This window comes from Callospermophilus lateralis, chromosome 2, assembly GCF_048772815.1.
Source record: "Callospermophilus lateralis isolate mCalLat2 chromosome 2, mCalLat2.hap1, whole genome shotgun sequence".
Taxonomy (NCBI): Eukaryota; Metazoa; Chordata; class Mammalia; order Rodentia; family Sciuridae; genus Callospermophilus; species Callospermophilus lateralis.
The window spans coordinates 147,607,985-147,623,380 of record NC_135306.1 but is presented as its reverse complement, the minus strand read 5'-3'; the positions used below and the strand labels follow the sequence as shown (position 1 = coordinate 147,623,380).

The following is a 15,396-nucleotide window of genomic DNA, read 5'->3' as shown; positions in this document are numbered from 1 at the left end:
GTCACGTGGCAAATCAGAATAAAGACAGCCTTAGTCTTCTAATTAGGTGCCTTCATTCTCAATTATTGGCTGGAAACTGAAGTTCACAGAATTTAAGTAACTCACCCAAGTCACACAGTTTTGGAGTCAGGAATTGAACCTGGGTGGGTCTCTTACTTCCTAGGCCACATCTCAATGCAAAAACGTGACTTGTCCTCACTCCGGGCCCCTGCCCAGCACCCATGTGGGCCCGTGGGAGTCAGGGAGTTCCCCATCAGCCCTTATTTGAGTCCTGCCTTCTGGAGCAGAACCCTGGGTTCCCCAGTTCCTCCCCTGCCCACCCTCCTTTGTGCCCGCAGGCAGCTGGGCTCAAGCCATATCCCTGTGAACCCCTCCTGAAGGGACAGTGGGAGAAGGCAGCGAATGTGTCTGGGGGTCAGCTGCAAGGATTCTGTGAGCCAAACGCCAACACGGGGTGCGTGGGAAACAGACGCCGTGGGTACTGGGGGGGCTGTGACTCTGAGGAACGGCTGGTGTGTCTCAGTGAAAGCAAGGGGGTTGCAGAACCAAGCCTGGTGCCAGCAGCCATCCACTGGCCCCTTTTACAGAGGAGGGACCACCCCACACAGTGGACAGGGAAGGGCACGGCAGGTGCTCCCATCTGGGTCCTCAGGCTCCACCGGCCTCAGCCCTGGTGCGTGGCCAGAATCTGCGTGGCTGTTCTCCGTGGGACACAGGTCACCCCTCACGGTGCCACTGTGCGCCAGGCAGGGAAGCAGGTGCCGGTGAGGCCCAGAGCCCCCCTTGGCCTCCACGCAGGAGACTTCTGGCTCAGAGTCCCATCGGTGAGTAACTGTGGCTGGGGGCTCTGGAGGCTCCCTGAGGCCCCCCGGGACGGGGAGATGTTCAGTGAGAAAATTCGAGACTGGGTGAGCCAGGCAGGGCAGGATTAGAAGCGTCCCCACGGCCTGACTCTGTGCTGAGCTGTGGACCGTGAAACCACAGCTTTCTTCTGCCCTGGGGCTGCTGGGAGCCCAGGGGCTCCTCTCTCTGAGCCTCACCACTCCCCCCACCTCCGCCTCCCCCCCCCCGCCCCGGGTTTTACTCGTCTGCAGGTTCACCCCAGTGGATCCTGTTTTTGAGGGTGCCAGATTCTGCAGCCTGGGCTTGGGTTGTGGTCCATGAGGCCAGAAAGCACCAACTCCAAGCTACCGACAGCCACCGAGCCACGCCCAGGGCCAGGCAGCTGCCAGCACATGAGTCCCTGAAGAGGCAGCCTGAGGACAGCCCTGCCCCAGGGAGCTGCCGCCCGAGCCATTCTCCCTGGGGTGTTTCCTCAGCTGTAAAAAGAAGGTGGTCATCCTGCCAAGTTCGGGGGGTGGCGGGCATGGTGCCGTGGGAAGGGGGAGGGCACAAGGGCTGGGTAAATCTGACGCTTGGTACCATCTTCCTCATGGGAAAGTCCACAGTCCATGGTTGACTGAAGGGAACTGATGGCAAAGGAAGCCCCCGGTAGTGGGAAGCCATGACCGGAAGTCCTGGGAGGCCTGGTCTGGGCTGTGGGGGGAGCTATGTCAGTCCCTGGACCTTTAGGCTCAGTGCACCCAAGTCAGCTCCACTCCTGCCTCCAGCCACTCCCGCAGCTCCTCTCCCTTGGTGCAGACCAGGGTGTCGGGTTCCTCACTGGGCTGAGCTCCTGTCTTCCTCAGAGTGGTCAAATCCCCAGGGCCTGGCAGAGCGTCCAGAGAGTGGCTCTCATGCCCCTGGGTGATCCTCACAGATAATGGTCACCTTCCAAAGTTTCAGAGAATGCTACTTGCACTCCAAGGAGGATGACAGATCTAGGCACAGAAAGGGTAAGGATGTCACCCAAGGTCACACGGTACACTGAAGGTCTGATTCTCTTGCCCCAGACTGGATCCTTCTGCATGCCTCGCACGGGGCACTGCCAGGTTCACACGGTAACCTCTTCAGAGGCCAAGTCCAGTTCTTCTCAAACTTGAGAAAGTATCAGAATCCCCTAGGGCTTGTTAAAATAGACTGCTGGGCTCCACCCCCGGCTGGTTCTGTAGGTTGGAGGTGGAGCCCGGAATCTGCATCTCTAGCAAACTCCAGTGGTGCCAGGGCTGCCGGTCCACAGACCACCCTTCAAGAGACGCTGGGCCAGGGATGCTATCACCACAATATCCAGGGGACAGGGGGGCTCCGTGGGGAGGCTGGTGCAAACCCTGGCCAGGGGCTCACAGTGGGGCAACCTTTGCCAATGAAATGGGGGTAATAGTAGCCCCTCCCTCCCTGAGGTGCAGAAATGAGGGAATGAAGTACAAGGTCCCTGTGAGCAGGTTATGAATTTGCTTATCATGAGTGATTTCACCAGCTGGGCCCGGCAACTTTCACGTTCCAGCTCATTCGATCCTCACTGTACCCAGTGAGGCGGATTGTATTATCATTCATATTATTATGAATGTCCAGTCACCTTGCTCCCCTGTGCACTGGGGCAGGGGACCTGGGTTGGAGGCCAGAACTCAATTCCACTCAATTACACTGTATTCTCCATTTTGCAGATGACACATGAAGAAACCCAGAGAGGTTCAGTAATTAACTTAAGCTTGCCCAGCCAGTGCAGATGGGTCCAGGCAGTGGGGCTCTGGTGCCTACCCACTCATTGTCACTTGATAGAGCATTAATTAGCCATTAGCCAAAAGAGCAGATAATCTAAAATTTCTGTGTGTTGAGCTGTATTCCCCCTCCCACCTTAGGTGGGGTGAGGAGGGCCTGAGGAGGGCAGAATGGAGAAAGGGAGAAGCCTAAGTTTTGGAAAGAGATCCACCTGGGACTCTGTTCTTGCTGTGCCACTCTGCTGTGTGCTCTTGGGCTGGTCTCCTCTCTTCTCTGAGCTCATCCCATCTCTGTGCAGTGGGGACAAGGATGCATGACTCTGGAGAGTGAGCGTCGGTGGCACAGCTGCTTGGGTTCCTAGTGGGTCACTGATGGCATCCATAGAGCCTCAGTTATCTGTCTGGTTTCCTCTGGGGAGCTCCTAAAATGGTCTGTGAAGCTTCTCCCGGGCAGTGCAAGGGGGTGGCCATCCCATTCTGCAGGGGGAGGTGGAGGCCCCCCAAAATGGGTGGGAGGGTGGAACCCAGTCTCTCCCAGCTCTCAGCTGCAGACTGACGACCCTGTCCTATTCACAGTGCCCTCCTCCTGGGGACCCTGAGGCCTTCATGGGCGCTGCAGTGCTGCCTTCAAGGGGAAGCTGAGGCTTGAGATGTGCAGTAGCTAGCTCGAGGTCACCCAGCCAGGAGGAGGCAATGTGGGGTGGACCCTCTGCTGCTGGACACTCTGCTCCCTCCCCATGACACCGCTCCATATGCTACTGGGAGCCACACGCGCCCCACAGACAGCACGCCTGGAACCCACACGTATCCGCCTCCACGTGTACCTGCAAAATAACACAGGATGCAGGACCACAGCTCACGGGAACCACAGGCATGCATCACCTCACAGAATAATGTCACACAGGCGCATACCGTCACAGACACCAAGTCTTTTAGAGACACCCTCAAAAGTCATAGAGTCACACATGTTGAGACACACACCCTGCAAGAGTCCAGGTCACAAATACGCACAGGAAGCACCAAAATGTATGTAATGTGCGTGCCACGGATCTGCAAAGCCTGCAAGAACACCAGGCCACATGCACCACACACGAACCCCGCGCAGCGCACACCCCACAACATAGCAAGGCTTTAAGATGAGCAGGCTCCCCAAATCCAGTGCCCACACCCCAAGACAGCAGGGAAGAGCCGTGGTCTGGACACGAGGGTGCATCAGCTCGGATTGCACGTGACTCGGATTTTCTCAGAAGCAGACCACACAGGAGTCCAGTGGCTTTCACTCCAGCTGACATCCTGGGATGTAAAAAGAAAAGAGGGGAAAGGCCATCGTTTGGTCTAAATAAGTCAGAGACTGACGTGGCCCCTCTGGGAATCCAAGATGAATGCAGATGGGATGCCGGGGGCTGGCGCAGGGCTCTGGATCCCGTCCTCTGAGGGGTGGATGCTGGGCCCTGTCCACAAAGCCAGCTGCTCTGCCAGGCACTCTGTCCAGCTCTGGAAGCTTGGAAATGGTTATCTGGCCTCCTCCAGACCATGGACTTGTCTAGTCACCTTGCTCCCCTGTGCACTAGGGCAGGGGACCTGGGTTGGAGGCCAGAACGCAATTCCCCAAGACAAACTTGCTCTTGCTCTGGGGGCCGGGCGTGCTGCCTGCTGGGCCCCTGGGAGCTCCTGAGCCCCACTCCTGCAGGTTCTCCCACTGTCACCTACAGGCTCTGGTTCATAACCCCCTTCCAGGCTTCCCTGGTCCCCTCCAGCCACTGCCTGACCCGCCTGTCCCTTCCTAACCTGTGAAGCATCGCCTTCTCCTCACTTCTGCCTTCACTGGTATCCAGACCCCTCATTCCATCAGTCTGGAGGCTGGCCTCCATGGGCAGCACTGTTGTGGGTGGTCAGCCTCCCCTGGCCACCGCCACATTTTCCGCAGCCGCCCCTCCCTCCTTCTCTAATCGCCCTCCTCCCTAGCACCTGTGCCACCTGCTCCTGGTGCTCCTCTTGGCCCCGACATTTCTCCCTCCTCACCCTCTCCCCAGCACCCGGACAGCACCCGGGCCAGAGTCCCCCTTTCCTGTTTACATGTCCACCCGGTCATCCTCCACGGGCAGCCACGTGGACTTTCTCTGAAACACAGCCTTGACCAGGTGACTCCCCTGCCTAAAAGCCTTTGATGGCACCAGGAGTCAAAGCACGGGCCACGGTTCCCATTTTCCTGCTCCTATGTGTCACCCACAGGCATCCTCCGTCACCCCCTCTCCGTCCTGCCCTCTCCCAGTCTGCTCACGTCTCTGCCAAACTCCCTCTCCCCTCAAACCTTCTCCTTCCTCCCCCTCTCCCTCTTTCTTCCCATCCGTGCCCCTCTGCCTGCCCCTCTCCCTCCATCGAGGGCTGCCCGAGGCGGGGGCTGTGGGATCTCTTTTGTGGGGTTCTGTGCCAACAACAAGAAAGTCAAGCCCACTGCTGGAAGGGGCTCCTCATGCTGGTGGACCACGTCCGGGATCCAGAGCAGGAACTGTGGCAGCAGAGGCGAGAAAGCCCCCTCCCTTGGCTGACCCTGGATGACCACAGGTCATGGGCTTCCTGCTCTTCACTTTCCCATAGTCCCCCTGACACTGTGGCTCTGACCTTGACCTCTGTCCTCAGAACACTCTGGCATCTGCCCTCTCAACTCCTCCCTCTGCGACCCAGACACCTGGCTGTTGGCCCTGGCTTCACCTGGGACCCTCTCCTGACCGGCCTAACTCCTCTGAACCTCACCATAACTCACCCATTTCTGTGACTGGTTCCCGCCCCCCCCCCCCCCCGCAGTGGGTGACTGTCTGTGTCACCTCTTCCCATGTGGCCCCTAAGGATGCCAGAGTAGAGAAGTTGGTGGGGCTTGGAGTCAAGGTGCATTTCTGCCACTGGCTTGCTGAATGACCTTGGGCTGAGTCTTAAGAACTTCATCTAAAAAATGAGGAGACCAATACTTACCTTGTGTGATCGTAGTGAGGACTCAATTGCAGAGATATTATTCTTGTTAGTTCCCCCTTTTTTTTAGTGAAATTTAGTGCCTCCATAGGCTGCCCAAGGGGAGCCTTGAAGGTAGCTTGTCCAGGGCCTGGGAGACCTGGATCAGCCCTTTAAAGGGTTCCTGAGCCTTTGATGATACTACAGCTGCTCTTGGGGTAACCACCAGTGAATCAGGAAGCTGAGGCTGAGTGTTGGTGGGACCCAGGGGAGTTTGGAGAGAAGAGTGCCTGGGGGTGCGGGTTGGGGTGTAGTTCCATGGTGGAGAGCTCACCTAGCATGTGGGTGGCCCTGGGTTCAATCCCTAGCACCAGGTAGGAAACAAAGAGGATGATGGGAAGAAGACAGGGAAAGGGGAGGGGGCCACGAGGGAGGGAGCTCTGGGCTCCCAACTGAGAGGCTGACTGCAGGGTGAGCAGCCGCTGTCTTCAGCAGCTCTCCATTTCTCTCTGGTGCTGGTTTAAGGGCTGTATCAAAGCCGGGAGTGTGGGCGGAAGGTGGACGTGGGGGGCCCACAGCCAGCTTGCCCCAGGCCATGTTTATAGTAACAACCCCGGGAAAGAGCAAAGTGGATCTCAGGATGGTCCTCCAGCCGTGCGCCTGACCCATGGTGATAACTACGGTCTCCTGGCCACTGCTTCCAGGTCTTGAGGAGTGGTCGTAGCTCTTAACAGAAATACTTTGAATGATAAATAGCCTCGGGGTTGGGGTTGGGCGTCTGAGCAGTACTAGAGGACAGGGTGAGCCAAGGTGGAGGAGGGAGGGGAAGGGCTGGGGGTCAGGGAATGGCTGGGAGGGCCAGAGGCAGAGCTCCTGTGAGGGACCTCGGCCCCTGCAGTGAGCCCGAGTGGAGCAGCAGAGTGTCGTGAGGCCTGTGCTGCAGGACACCTGCCTGCACGGGTGCCCTTGTGAAGGACCCGGCTGATGAGGCCTGAACCAGAGTCCAGGGCTGGCTGTAACTCAGGGTGGCTGTGGGGTGAGGAGAGGTGTCATGCGAAGGTGGGGTGGAGGATTGGTCATCAGCCCATCTGGCCCAGGTGACCAGGCAGAGCATAGGGAGAACCGGGGCTCAATGGGAAGTATCCACAGATCAGAGATGCTGCTGGGCCTGGAGCTCAGAAGGAAGGTGCCAGGCATCGTTGAAGAGGACAGCTCTCCCGGCTGTAGATGGGGACGGTCTCACCTGCCTCCCAGGAGAGGGTGTGGCAGGACAGCGGGAGCCAGTGCCCAGGGCAGCACACTGAACATCGCCTAAAAACGTGAATGGCTGGCAGTTGGACAAACCCTTGGACACATGTTGACTTGAGCCACACCTTTTGGGTGGGAACAGGACACACACGTGGTGTCCTCTCACTGTCCTTCAGTCATCAGGGAGATTCCCCAAGCAAGACGCCTCCGTGGAGTGGCCCCCATCCCTCTGAGGACCCCATTGTCCCTCCCCCGCTGCAACAGCCCAGCCCTGGCATCTCCAGGTTGAGAACCCCAGCTCCCCATCTCTCTGGCACAACTTGCCTGCCCTCTAGTGGACCTCGGAAGAGTCTCAGACTCAAGGAAACCCTTTGGAGAGAGACCAAGCCACTCAGTCCAACCCTGTCCCCCTCTGAGGTGAAGACTGGAGCCCTGAGCAGGAGGGACTCCTGAAGGAGGTCCAGGAAGATGGGTGGGGCTGGCCCTGGAGAGGGTGAGGGACCTCGGCCTTGAGAAGGAGCAGGGCTTGGGCGCCCAGCCCCAGGGGAGCCCAGTGACACATGCAGTCACTGCATCCTCCCCAGGAGGCCTGGTCCTCACCCTCAGCGGGGAGGCAGGCACCATCCCCCAGGGCTGTGAGGGTGGCTCCCAGTGACGGCACAGGACGGGTGCTCAGCCTGTGGCCCTGCCCTGCCCTGACCATTCACCTCCTCCTCTAGCATGTTGGCTTTCTGACCACCTTTTGAGCAAATCCAGACTTTCGTGCATACAGACTCCTTAAGTTGAGCCTCACCTGCCACCATTTCCCCTGCCCCATTGTATTTCTTCTTCTCTGTGACTTTTCTGACCAGACACTGGGGTCAAAGAAAGAGGACCCAGTCTTGCCTGTAGGAAGGTCCTACAGCAAAGTCCAACCCAGGACCATACCAGAGTGTGGTCAGTACCAGAAAGAGTGGCTGAGGCTCCAGGGCCAGAGGAGGTGCCCCTCGGACAGCACATGTGGGTGGGAGGGAGGGCATCAGGGAAGGCTTCCTGAAGGAAGAGTCAGAGGAGAGGAAACATCGGGGAGGATGGCCAGAAAGTAGGAAGCATGGGTCTGGGAAAGAGCAGGGGCTGAGGGTGGGGTGGCCTTTGAGGAATGAGGGGTAGGGGGATGCAGCAAGAAGGGGCCATGGGCTGTCAAGCTGTCTGCCCTTGGCATGCAGGGTCCCACCTAAGCATTAGACCAAGAAGGTCAGAGGCAGGGAACAGCAGAGAAGAAAAACCAGGCAGATGGCCCTGGGGGCTGTCACTGCAGGATGGAGATTGTTCCCAGAAGCCTTTGGATGAATTGGTCCGTTTATTCTTCCATTCAATTTCTCCTCCTCGGCCTGCCTCCTCCCGCACGCTGGGCCAAAGGAATGGACTGGATGAGTTTTCGGCTGTCAAGTGAGGGTCAGGCCTGGTGACAGCGCAGTCATTCAGGGGAGAGTTGGAAAGGACCTCAGGAGGAGGTGTTTCCTTAGGTGGACTTTGGAGGGCATGGCACTTGCTGGCTGTTGAAGGGGGACACAGTGCTCTAGGTGGAGAACAGCAAGACGGGGATCTGGGGAAGAGTAAGGAGCCAGCCATGGCCAGAGAGTTGGGGACAGGGGGCAGTCAGGGGGCCAGCATCGCAGGCCTTGAATAGTGATTCTGGGTTGCCTAGCCCTGTGAGGACCCTCTGGAAGCCTGTGGCCCCATCTTTCATAGTGAGGCCCCTTTCCTAGGGATACCAATAGTGTCCCATTGTTAGGAACCCACCCTAAGGGACAGAAAGGTGGCTCTAGGCTGATGGGACACCTCCTGGCACCAGTTGCCCCAGCTCATCATGAAAGCCATGACTTGGGGCCCATTTCCAGGTCCCACCTGGGCATGTGCTCAGGAGCCCATGCAAACGCCAGGCTGGCTCCTCTCCAGGGTGGCAGCCCAGCTCTAAGGGCCTCCTCACCTGGAAGGTGTTACCCTCACCCCGTTCTGCAGAGGAGCAAGCTGTGTGCCCCTGACCACCTCTGCTGGGAGCCTTTCAGGGACCAAGGCTACTTCTCTGCTTCTGAAGCTCTGAGTTCTTCCTGAGATCAGGAGGCAGACAGGCTGGCGGGGACAAGGCGCTTCATCCCTGCCGCCTGTGGTTCCTCATCTATAAGGTGAGCAAAGCAGGTGGGTGTGGTCGGAATACAGAGCATGGAAGCCCCTGCCCGCTGCAGGCAGCAGGTACACAGGGAACGAGCGAGGCTCAGAAGCAGCCAGCAGGGGCATGCCGCAGGACCTGGTGGACACTGTGCCTCCCTCACCCCAGGCTGATGGCAGAGGCCAGGCAGAAGATCCCTGAGTGGGGAGTCTGCACACAGCGTTTGGGCTTTGGAGCTGGGGTTCCCTCCCAGAACTCCCAGGGGATCTGAGCAGGTGCCTCTGAGAACAGAACTGCCTCAGCCCATCTGCAGCTCTGAGTGGGCAACACAGAGGGTGGTCAGAGGCTCAGCAGCTGTCCCCCACACTACCCATCCGGAGGGCCCAAGAGCTGGACCCAGGCACGCCCTGGCAGACTCCCCATGCATTCAAGATGCATACATGGACACATACAGACGGACACATGTCACGTGCAGACACAGATTCATGACGTACCACTGCCACCAGAACTTTGGTGCCCAAACGGACAGGCTTAGACAGCACCCCCAGCTAACGCCGCTTACATGGAGGAGGCCCACGTGATACAGGTGCACAGTCCCACGGGACATATGAGGGCAATATGTACAGACAGCACCCACAGACGTCCAGGCGAGCATGTGCAAGCAGATAAAGTGGCAAGCACACATGCCCACAGGCGCAGACACAGGCTTGCAATCACCCACCGTCGGCTAAAGGTCCTTTGAGCTCTGATGGCCACGGGACCTGAGCAGGTGCCTCTGAGAACAGAACTGCCTCAGCCCATCTGCAGCTCTGAGTGGGCAACGCAGAGGGTGGTCAGAGGCTCAGCAGCTACCGAGAACCATTCACACCGCCCCCCACACAAGCCAGGCCTGTCCCTCACCTCTCAGTGTGCTCTCAGCTCTCTGCCTCCTTTGATCTCACAGCAACTGGAAGGGGAGGCAGGGCAGGGGTCTGCAGTGAGGAACTGAGGTCTAGAGATGCCAGCTGGTGGCCCAGGCCACACAGCTCACGGAGGGGAAGCTGAAGCCTGGTTTGAGTTTGGGTCTCTTGTGCCTGCCCACCAGGCTGCTCCTCCACTTACCCAGGCACGGGCTCCTGGAGACAGCGAACACACAGCCATGCGCCCGGTGGGGCCTCGCTGTCACCCAGTCTAAACACTCATGTCCCAGATGAAGAAACAGGCCTGAGAGAAACTCTGCAGGCCTTAGGTGGCCACAGTGAGAGCCTGCGGAGGGGCCAGGGTCACACCTTTGTTCACACACAACCCCGCGGCTCTGCCACACACACACAGACGGGATCTCACAGGAGCTGTGGGCACGGGCTGCAGACACGTGCATAGGTTCTCCTGTCTCAACAGCCCTCACAGGGCCAGACATGGTCCTGTGTTAAGTCCTCACAGTGACAAGGGAGGTAAGAGTGACTGGCCCCCTTTTGCATTTGAGGAAACTGAGGCGTAAAAAGATAAGGCCCAAAGTTGTGCAGGAAGGGACAGGCAGTGGCATGTTCCAAAGGCAACACGTCATCCACATCCCCATGCGATTTCTCTCTCTCTCTCTCTGTCTCTCTCTCTGTCTCTCTCTCTCTCTCACACACACACACACACACAGCTTCCTGGACTCTAGACACAGCAGCCCCCAGATGGAACATTTTCCCGGCAACCCAAAGTTCAAAGTTTTAGTGTCAGCACCTCCTTCCCAAGGGGTCTTCTGAAGACTGACGAGTTTGTTTAGGGCTTACCCTGCCTCCCAGGCCCCTGGCCCCCGCCCCTTGGTGGGGAAATGAATCCCACGTGCACCTAATCTGCCTGCTCTGAGATGGCCGTGGGATCTGGCGAGGGCTCTTTGACATGGAAGCCGGTGTACTGCACCGGTTGTGGGTGTTTGGTGGTTGCTGTTTCTGTAAGAGAGAAAACTCATTTTCCTGAGAGCCTCCATCTCCCAGCCTCAGATTCTGGAGGCCCAAAGCCTGGACTCCCAGCACGGACTGTACTCACAGACGCCCAAGGTCAAGGCTGGCGGCTGGGGGGGGGGGCAGGGAAGGCGCCAGTGCACCTTGAGCAGGTCCTGTGGGCCACGCTCTATGTTAGCAACTTTAATATCCTCTCCCAGAGAGGACCACCCAAGGGCTCCAAGAAGTGACGCGTGGCCGGAGTGTGTGGCCCAACTGATCCCGAATCCTCATCCGCCTGGCTCCTTTCTCACCCCAGTCCTGACCCAGTTCCTGGCAGCTTTGCCACCTGGAGTGAGTGGCCTCCTCCCTCTGGGCCTCCGGTCCTTCCACGGGTCAGTGAGGACAGTGTTCCTCCATGTAGGAATAATGAGCTCCTGTGATAACAAGCTCTGTGTCAAAATGATTTGTCCAGCACCAAACACTGTGTGACCAGAAGGGAGTACTTCTATTTTTATTGTTTTCATGTCAAGAGGCAAATTTGCCCCTAGGATTCATACAGGAACGCATCACTTAATATGGCTCCTGGGCACTTGTTAATGAGCACCTGGTTGGCCACCAGAGAGCCCAGCAAGCCAGTCCTCTCAGGAAGTGGGACGGTGGGGGTGAGGCGGGGGGTAAGCACCAGAGGCTTGGCTGGGGGGGGCCTGGCCTGGCCTGTTCCTCCGCTCAGGGCTGGGCTGGGGCCTCCTCTGAGCTCGAAGGCCCCGCTGCACCCTGGCGGGCTCTGGCAAAGGCTGCCTTGATTTCTTGGTTGATGAGGTCCCGCCAGGGGTCTCTGAGGAAAAAGGAGAAACAAGAATCATAAACGACCACCCAGAACAACAGTCACGGGCAGTGGAGCGCCGCTGAGAGCTGAGGGGCCGCTCCTTTCGGGTCCCCATCTCCTGACCCCACAGCAGCCCTGCCGTGGGCATGCCCCGACCCCCACCCTTGAACTGTAGGGACCCAGTGTTCAGACAGGCGAAGGCCACACAGAGGCTCCCTCGTCTGCGCGTGTCTTCCAGTCCAGTGGCCTCCAGGAGATGAGGAGCTAGCTCTGCCCCCTTCTCTGGACCTGATCTGGGAGGCCTGAGGCCCTGGGGCAGGGCTCTGTGACTCTCGGGTGACATGAAATTCTCAGTAGTTCCTGGTCTCCCACCAGAACCTACTTTTGCTTTCTCATTTGCTGTCCTTGGGTACATGGGCCAGGTTACTGTCTTGATGCAGTGAAGGAAGCGAGGCTCTGTGTGACAGCTAGACAAGGGACACTTTTTTTTCCCCTAGTGCTGGAGATAGAACCCAAGGCCTCATGCATGGAGAGAAGGAGCCGTTTCATGGAATGTTCCCCATGTTGTGTGACAGAGGCACTCCTCTGGGCTCTGCTGCTTGGGTCGGTGGCTACCTCCAGACATGGTTGAGAAGTTTTTATGCCTTTGCCCTGATCTCTGCCAGGCTTCCCAACACCCCCCGAGAGAGGCTAAATAACTTCTGCAGATAGGGGAAATATGTAAGGTGAAGATAAAAGCATCTGGGAAATTTGGCTTTAAGAAAAGTCAGATGTAACATTGAATTCAACTAAAATGTGGTAACAACCTTGTAAATCCAGCTCCAAGACGAGTTCCCATCCAGCTGGCACCCAGGGCCCCCAGCAGAGATCTGTGTCTGTCTGTCTGTTATCTCATCCCCAGACAAGCAGAAGGGCTGTGGTGCTGTTTCCATGTATGTGCACACCTAGTGCCTATGATGGATTGTGTGTGTGTGTGTGTGTGTGTGTGTGTGTGTGCGCTCATGTGCATGTGCATGCACAAGGCCCCTGTGAGCTTTGTGCAGGATCAGAGTGCAGATTCTCCTGAAAGGTTCCTAAGCTGGGGAGATGCACACTGCAACTAATCTCTCCTCTCCCCTCTCCTTTCCTGAGCCAAGATGATGAAAATGTTTCTGGCACTTTCTAAAGTTTCTGTCTAGGAGTGGAAAAGTCATCAACTGGGAGAGCTTGGGTGTGGGAGATGACAAATGGCTGCCAGACCTGCAGGTTCCCAGGGTGGCCGGAGGAAGGCTGGGAGCTGGGCTTCCCATAGTGCCTGCAGGGACAGAGCCAGGCTGGAACAGGGCCAGAGCGTAGCTGGTCAGAAGCCCACACTCCCTCGGCGGTGGGCACTAATGGGCGGAGGCACAGGCGCCTTGGCCATCTAGGGTCTCATGAGACTTGCAGGGCAGGTAAAAGTCCCATAAACACGTCATCAAGAAATACGGGTAGTTATGAGTACTATGGAGACCACCACACTGGGTAATGGTCTGGAAGGTGACAGCAGGTGGCCAGTGGACAGAGGTGGCCATGGGGCAGGTGCTAGCCGGGCTGATGAAGTCTGGGAGGCTTTGTGGGAGTTGGGCTTGGGCCCCAAAACAAGAGGATGGCCCTGGAGGGAACTTCCATATCCATCATGTCTGTGCTTTTAACTTTGGTGGAGATGGGTGGAGGGACCCAGTGGACGAGAGGAAGCTGACTAGGAGCCCTGCAGGGGGCCAGGGTGGATGGGGAAGCCCGCCAGAGGTGGGGGCAAGATGGAGGCCAGGCGGCGGGCTGCATGTGCCTACACGTGTGTGGGGGTCCACGGGAGCCGAGTCCCTGGCCTAGGCGGGAGCCCTCCTGCCTGGAGGTCCCAGAGGCTGCAGACTTGCTTCTGACAGATTAGATGGAGGTGTGCGTTGGGACCTGGAGGAGCCCGGGACAGTATGCCACTTTCCGACTGAGCGGGGCGAGGCCCTGGGTGAGAAGGGGATTTTGGAGGAAGGTTGGGTTTCCAGGGCGGTTGGACCTTTGGGCTCTGAGGTTCCTTGAGAGCCGCAGAAGGAAGGCCTGGGGTGGGGAGATGACCGGCCTGGGGAGCCAAGGCAGGCTGAGGAGAGCACTGGTGCCGGGCACCCTCAGGGCCTGCACAGGAACGGAGCCCAGCACTCAGGCTGGGAGAGGAGAGGGAAGGAGCTGGCAGGGAGCAGAGAGAGACCAGTGGGGGGGGAGAAGGGAGTGGAGGCTGGGCCGCGTGCTTCTAGGAAGAGGGAGGCCGCAGAGACGCGGTGGGACTGTCAGTGACGAACTGCAACTGCCCACGGTTCTAGTGACATGGATGGAGGTCACGGGTGACCTTCTTGAGAACCTTGTGGGCGGGACAGGGTGGAAGTCAGACTGCGGGGGCACCAGGGAAAGGGTGGGAGGAAGTAGGCCGTCCGCAGACTCGGCCCTCCGAGAAGCCAGAGGCAGGAGCAGTGGGTGGGCCTACGGGGAAGTGGGCCAGAGGGCCTGCTCCTGGGGCGCAGGGGGGGAGACCTCAGGGTACAGGAAGAGCAGGGAGGGCCCTGGCCCCTGCCCCTGGGGGGGGTGGGCTGGGGCTGCTGTGGCAACGCAGCCAGCCTAGCGGAATCTCCTCGGGGCCCTGGGAGCCAGGCTGGGGGAGAAGGACCTGCCAGAGGCCACGCAGAACCCAGGCTGGGGCCCCCTCTGGCCCAAACCTGAGTCTTCCTCACCGAGCTGGCCCCAGCAGCCATCCACACCCAGACTGTGCACCAAGGAAGGGCTCTGGCTGCATGGCCTCTCCATGAGCGGGGGCTGCTTCTGCACCCAGGAGGCTGGTGTGCCCAAGTGAAAAGGTGCCCTGTGTTCCGTACCCCGAGGCGTCTCCCTTTGCCTCCTGTCAGTGCTCCCTTCCCCACTGGGAGCCTCTCAGGACCCTGCTGTGTGCGGTGACAAGGTGGCCCAGCACTCAGGCGACTGCCCTCAGGCAGGGCTATGCCCCAGGCTCCCTGGGTCCCGAGGCCTTGGCTCCCTGACAACAGGAGAAATGGCTGCTTGACCAGCTGCCTACAGTGGCCCCTGTCCACACCAGTCCTGTCTGCTTGGAAGCATGGCCTGGCCTGCGTCAGCCCGAGTCTGTCCCAGGGAGCCCGCCTGTGCCCCACACATTTCTTTTCGTTGAGAGATGGGAAGGGGTGGCCTTGGTCAGGGGTCCGTCCTTCAAGAGCTGGGAGGGATTTGGAATGAAGGGGTAATTCTGGGAAGGGAGAGGACAAGCCTGGTTCTGGCCCAAGTTCTGCTGTCATGCTGAGAGGCCCCAGGACCTTCCCAGTCACGGGTGATAGCCATGTCCCTTGCCCTCTGCCTTCTGTGGACTGCTCGCTGACTGGGAGGAAGTGAGAGGAATCAGCACCTCAGAGCAAAACAGCCTGCTCCCAGGTGGACCCTGGGAGGGACATGGGTCCTGAAAGATGGGACAGAGGGAAGAGCCAAGCCACAGCAGGCTCACGCTCTCAGAGAATCTGCTTCACGTGGCCCCTAAAAGGCAGATGCCCTTTGGATCCCCAAACTCCATGTCTGGAAACTGTGTGAACAGTGGCAAAGGTGCGATATTTACCAAATTCTCACCCAGAAAGGAGCTGCACACTCAGCAATAGGGAAGGGCCGAGCCAACTGTCCCGAGCTGTGGTCCTGACGTGTCACCACCGCATGTCTGAA

General features: G+C 58.5%; 1 protein-coding gene across 1 annotated transcript in view; it reads right to left on the bottom strand.

Moving 5' to 3' along the window:
- Positions 1 to 11,576: 11,576 nt before the first annotated feature.
- The window catches only part of LOC143388148 (guanylate cyclase D), a 32,135-nt gene continuing 28,315 nt past the window's right edge, over positions 11,577 to 15,396 (bottom strand). Inside the window, exon 18 of the mRNA XM_076842096.2 lies at positions 11,577 to 11,685. Within this exon, the coding sequence (XP_076698211.2) occupies positions 11,577 to 11,685 (109 nt within the window). The remainder of the gene's footprint in view (positions 11,686 to 15,396) is intronic.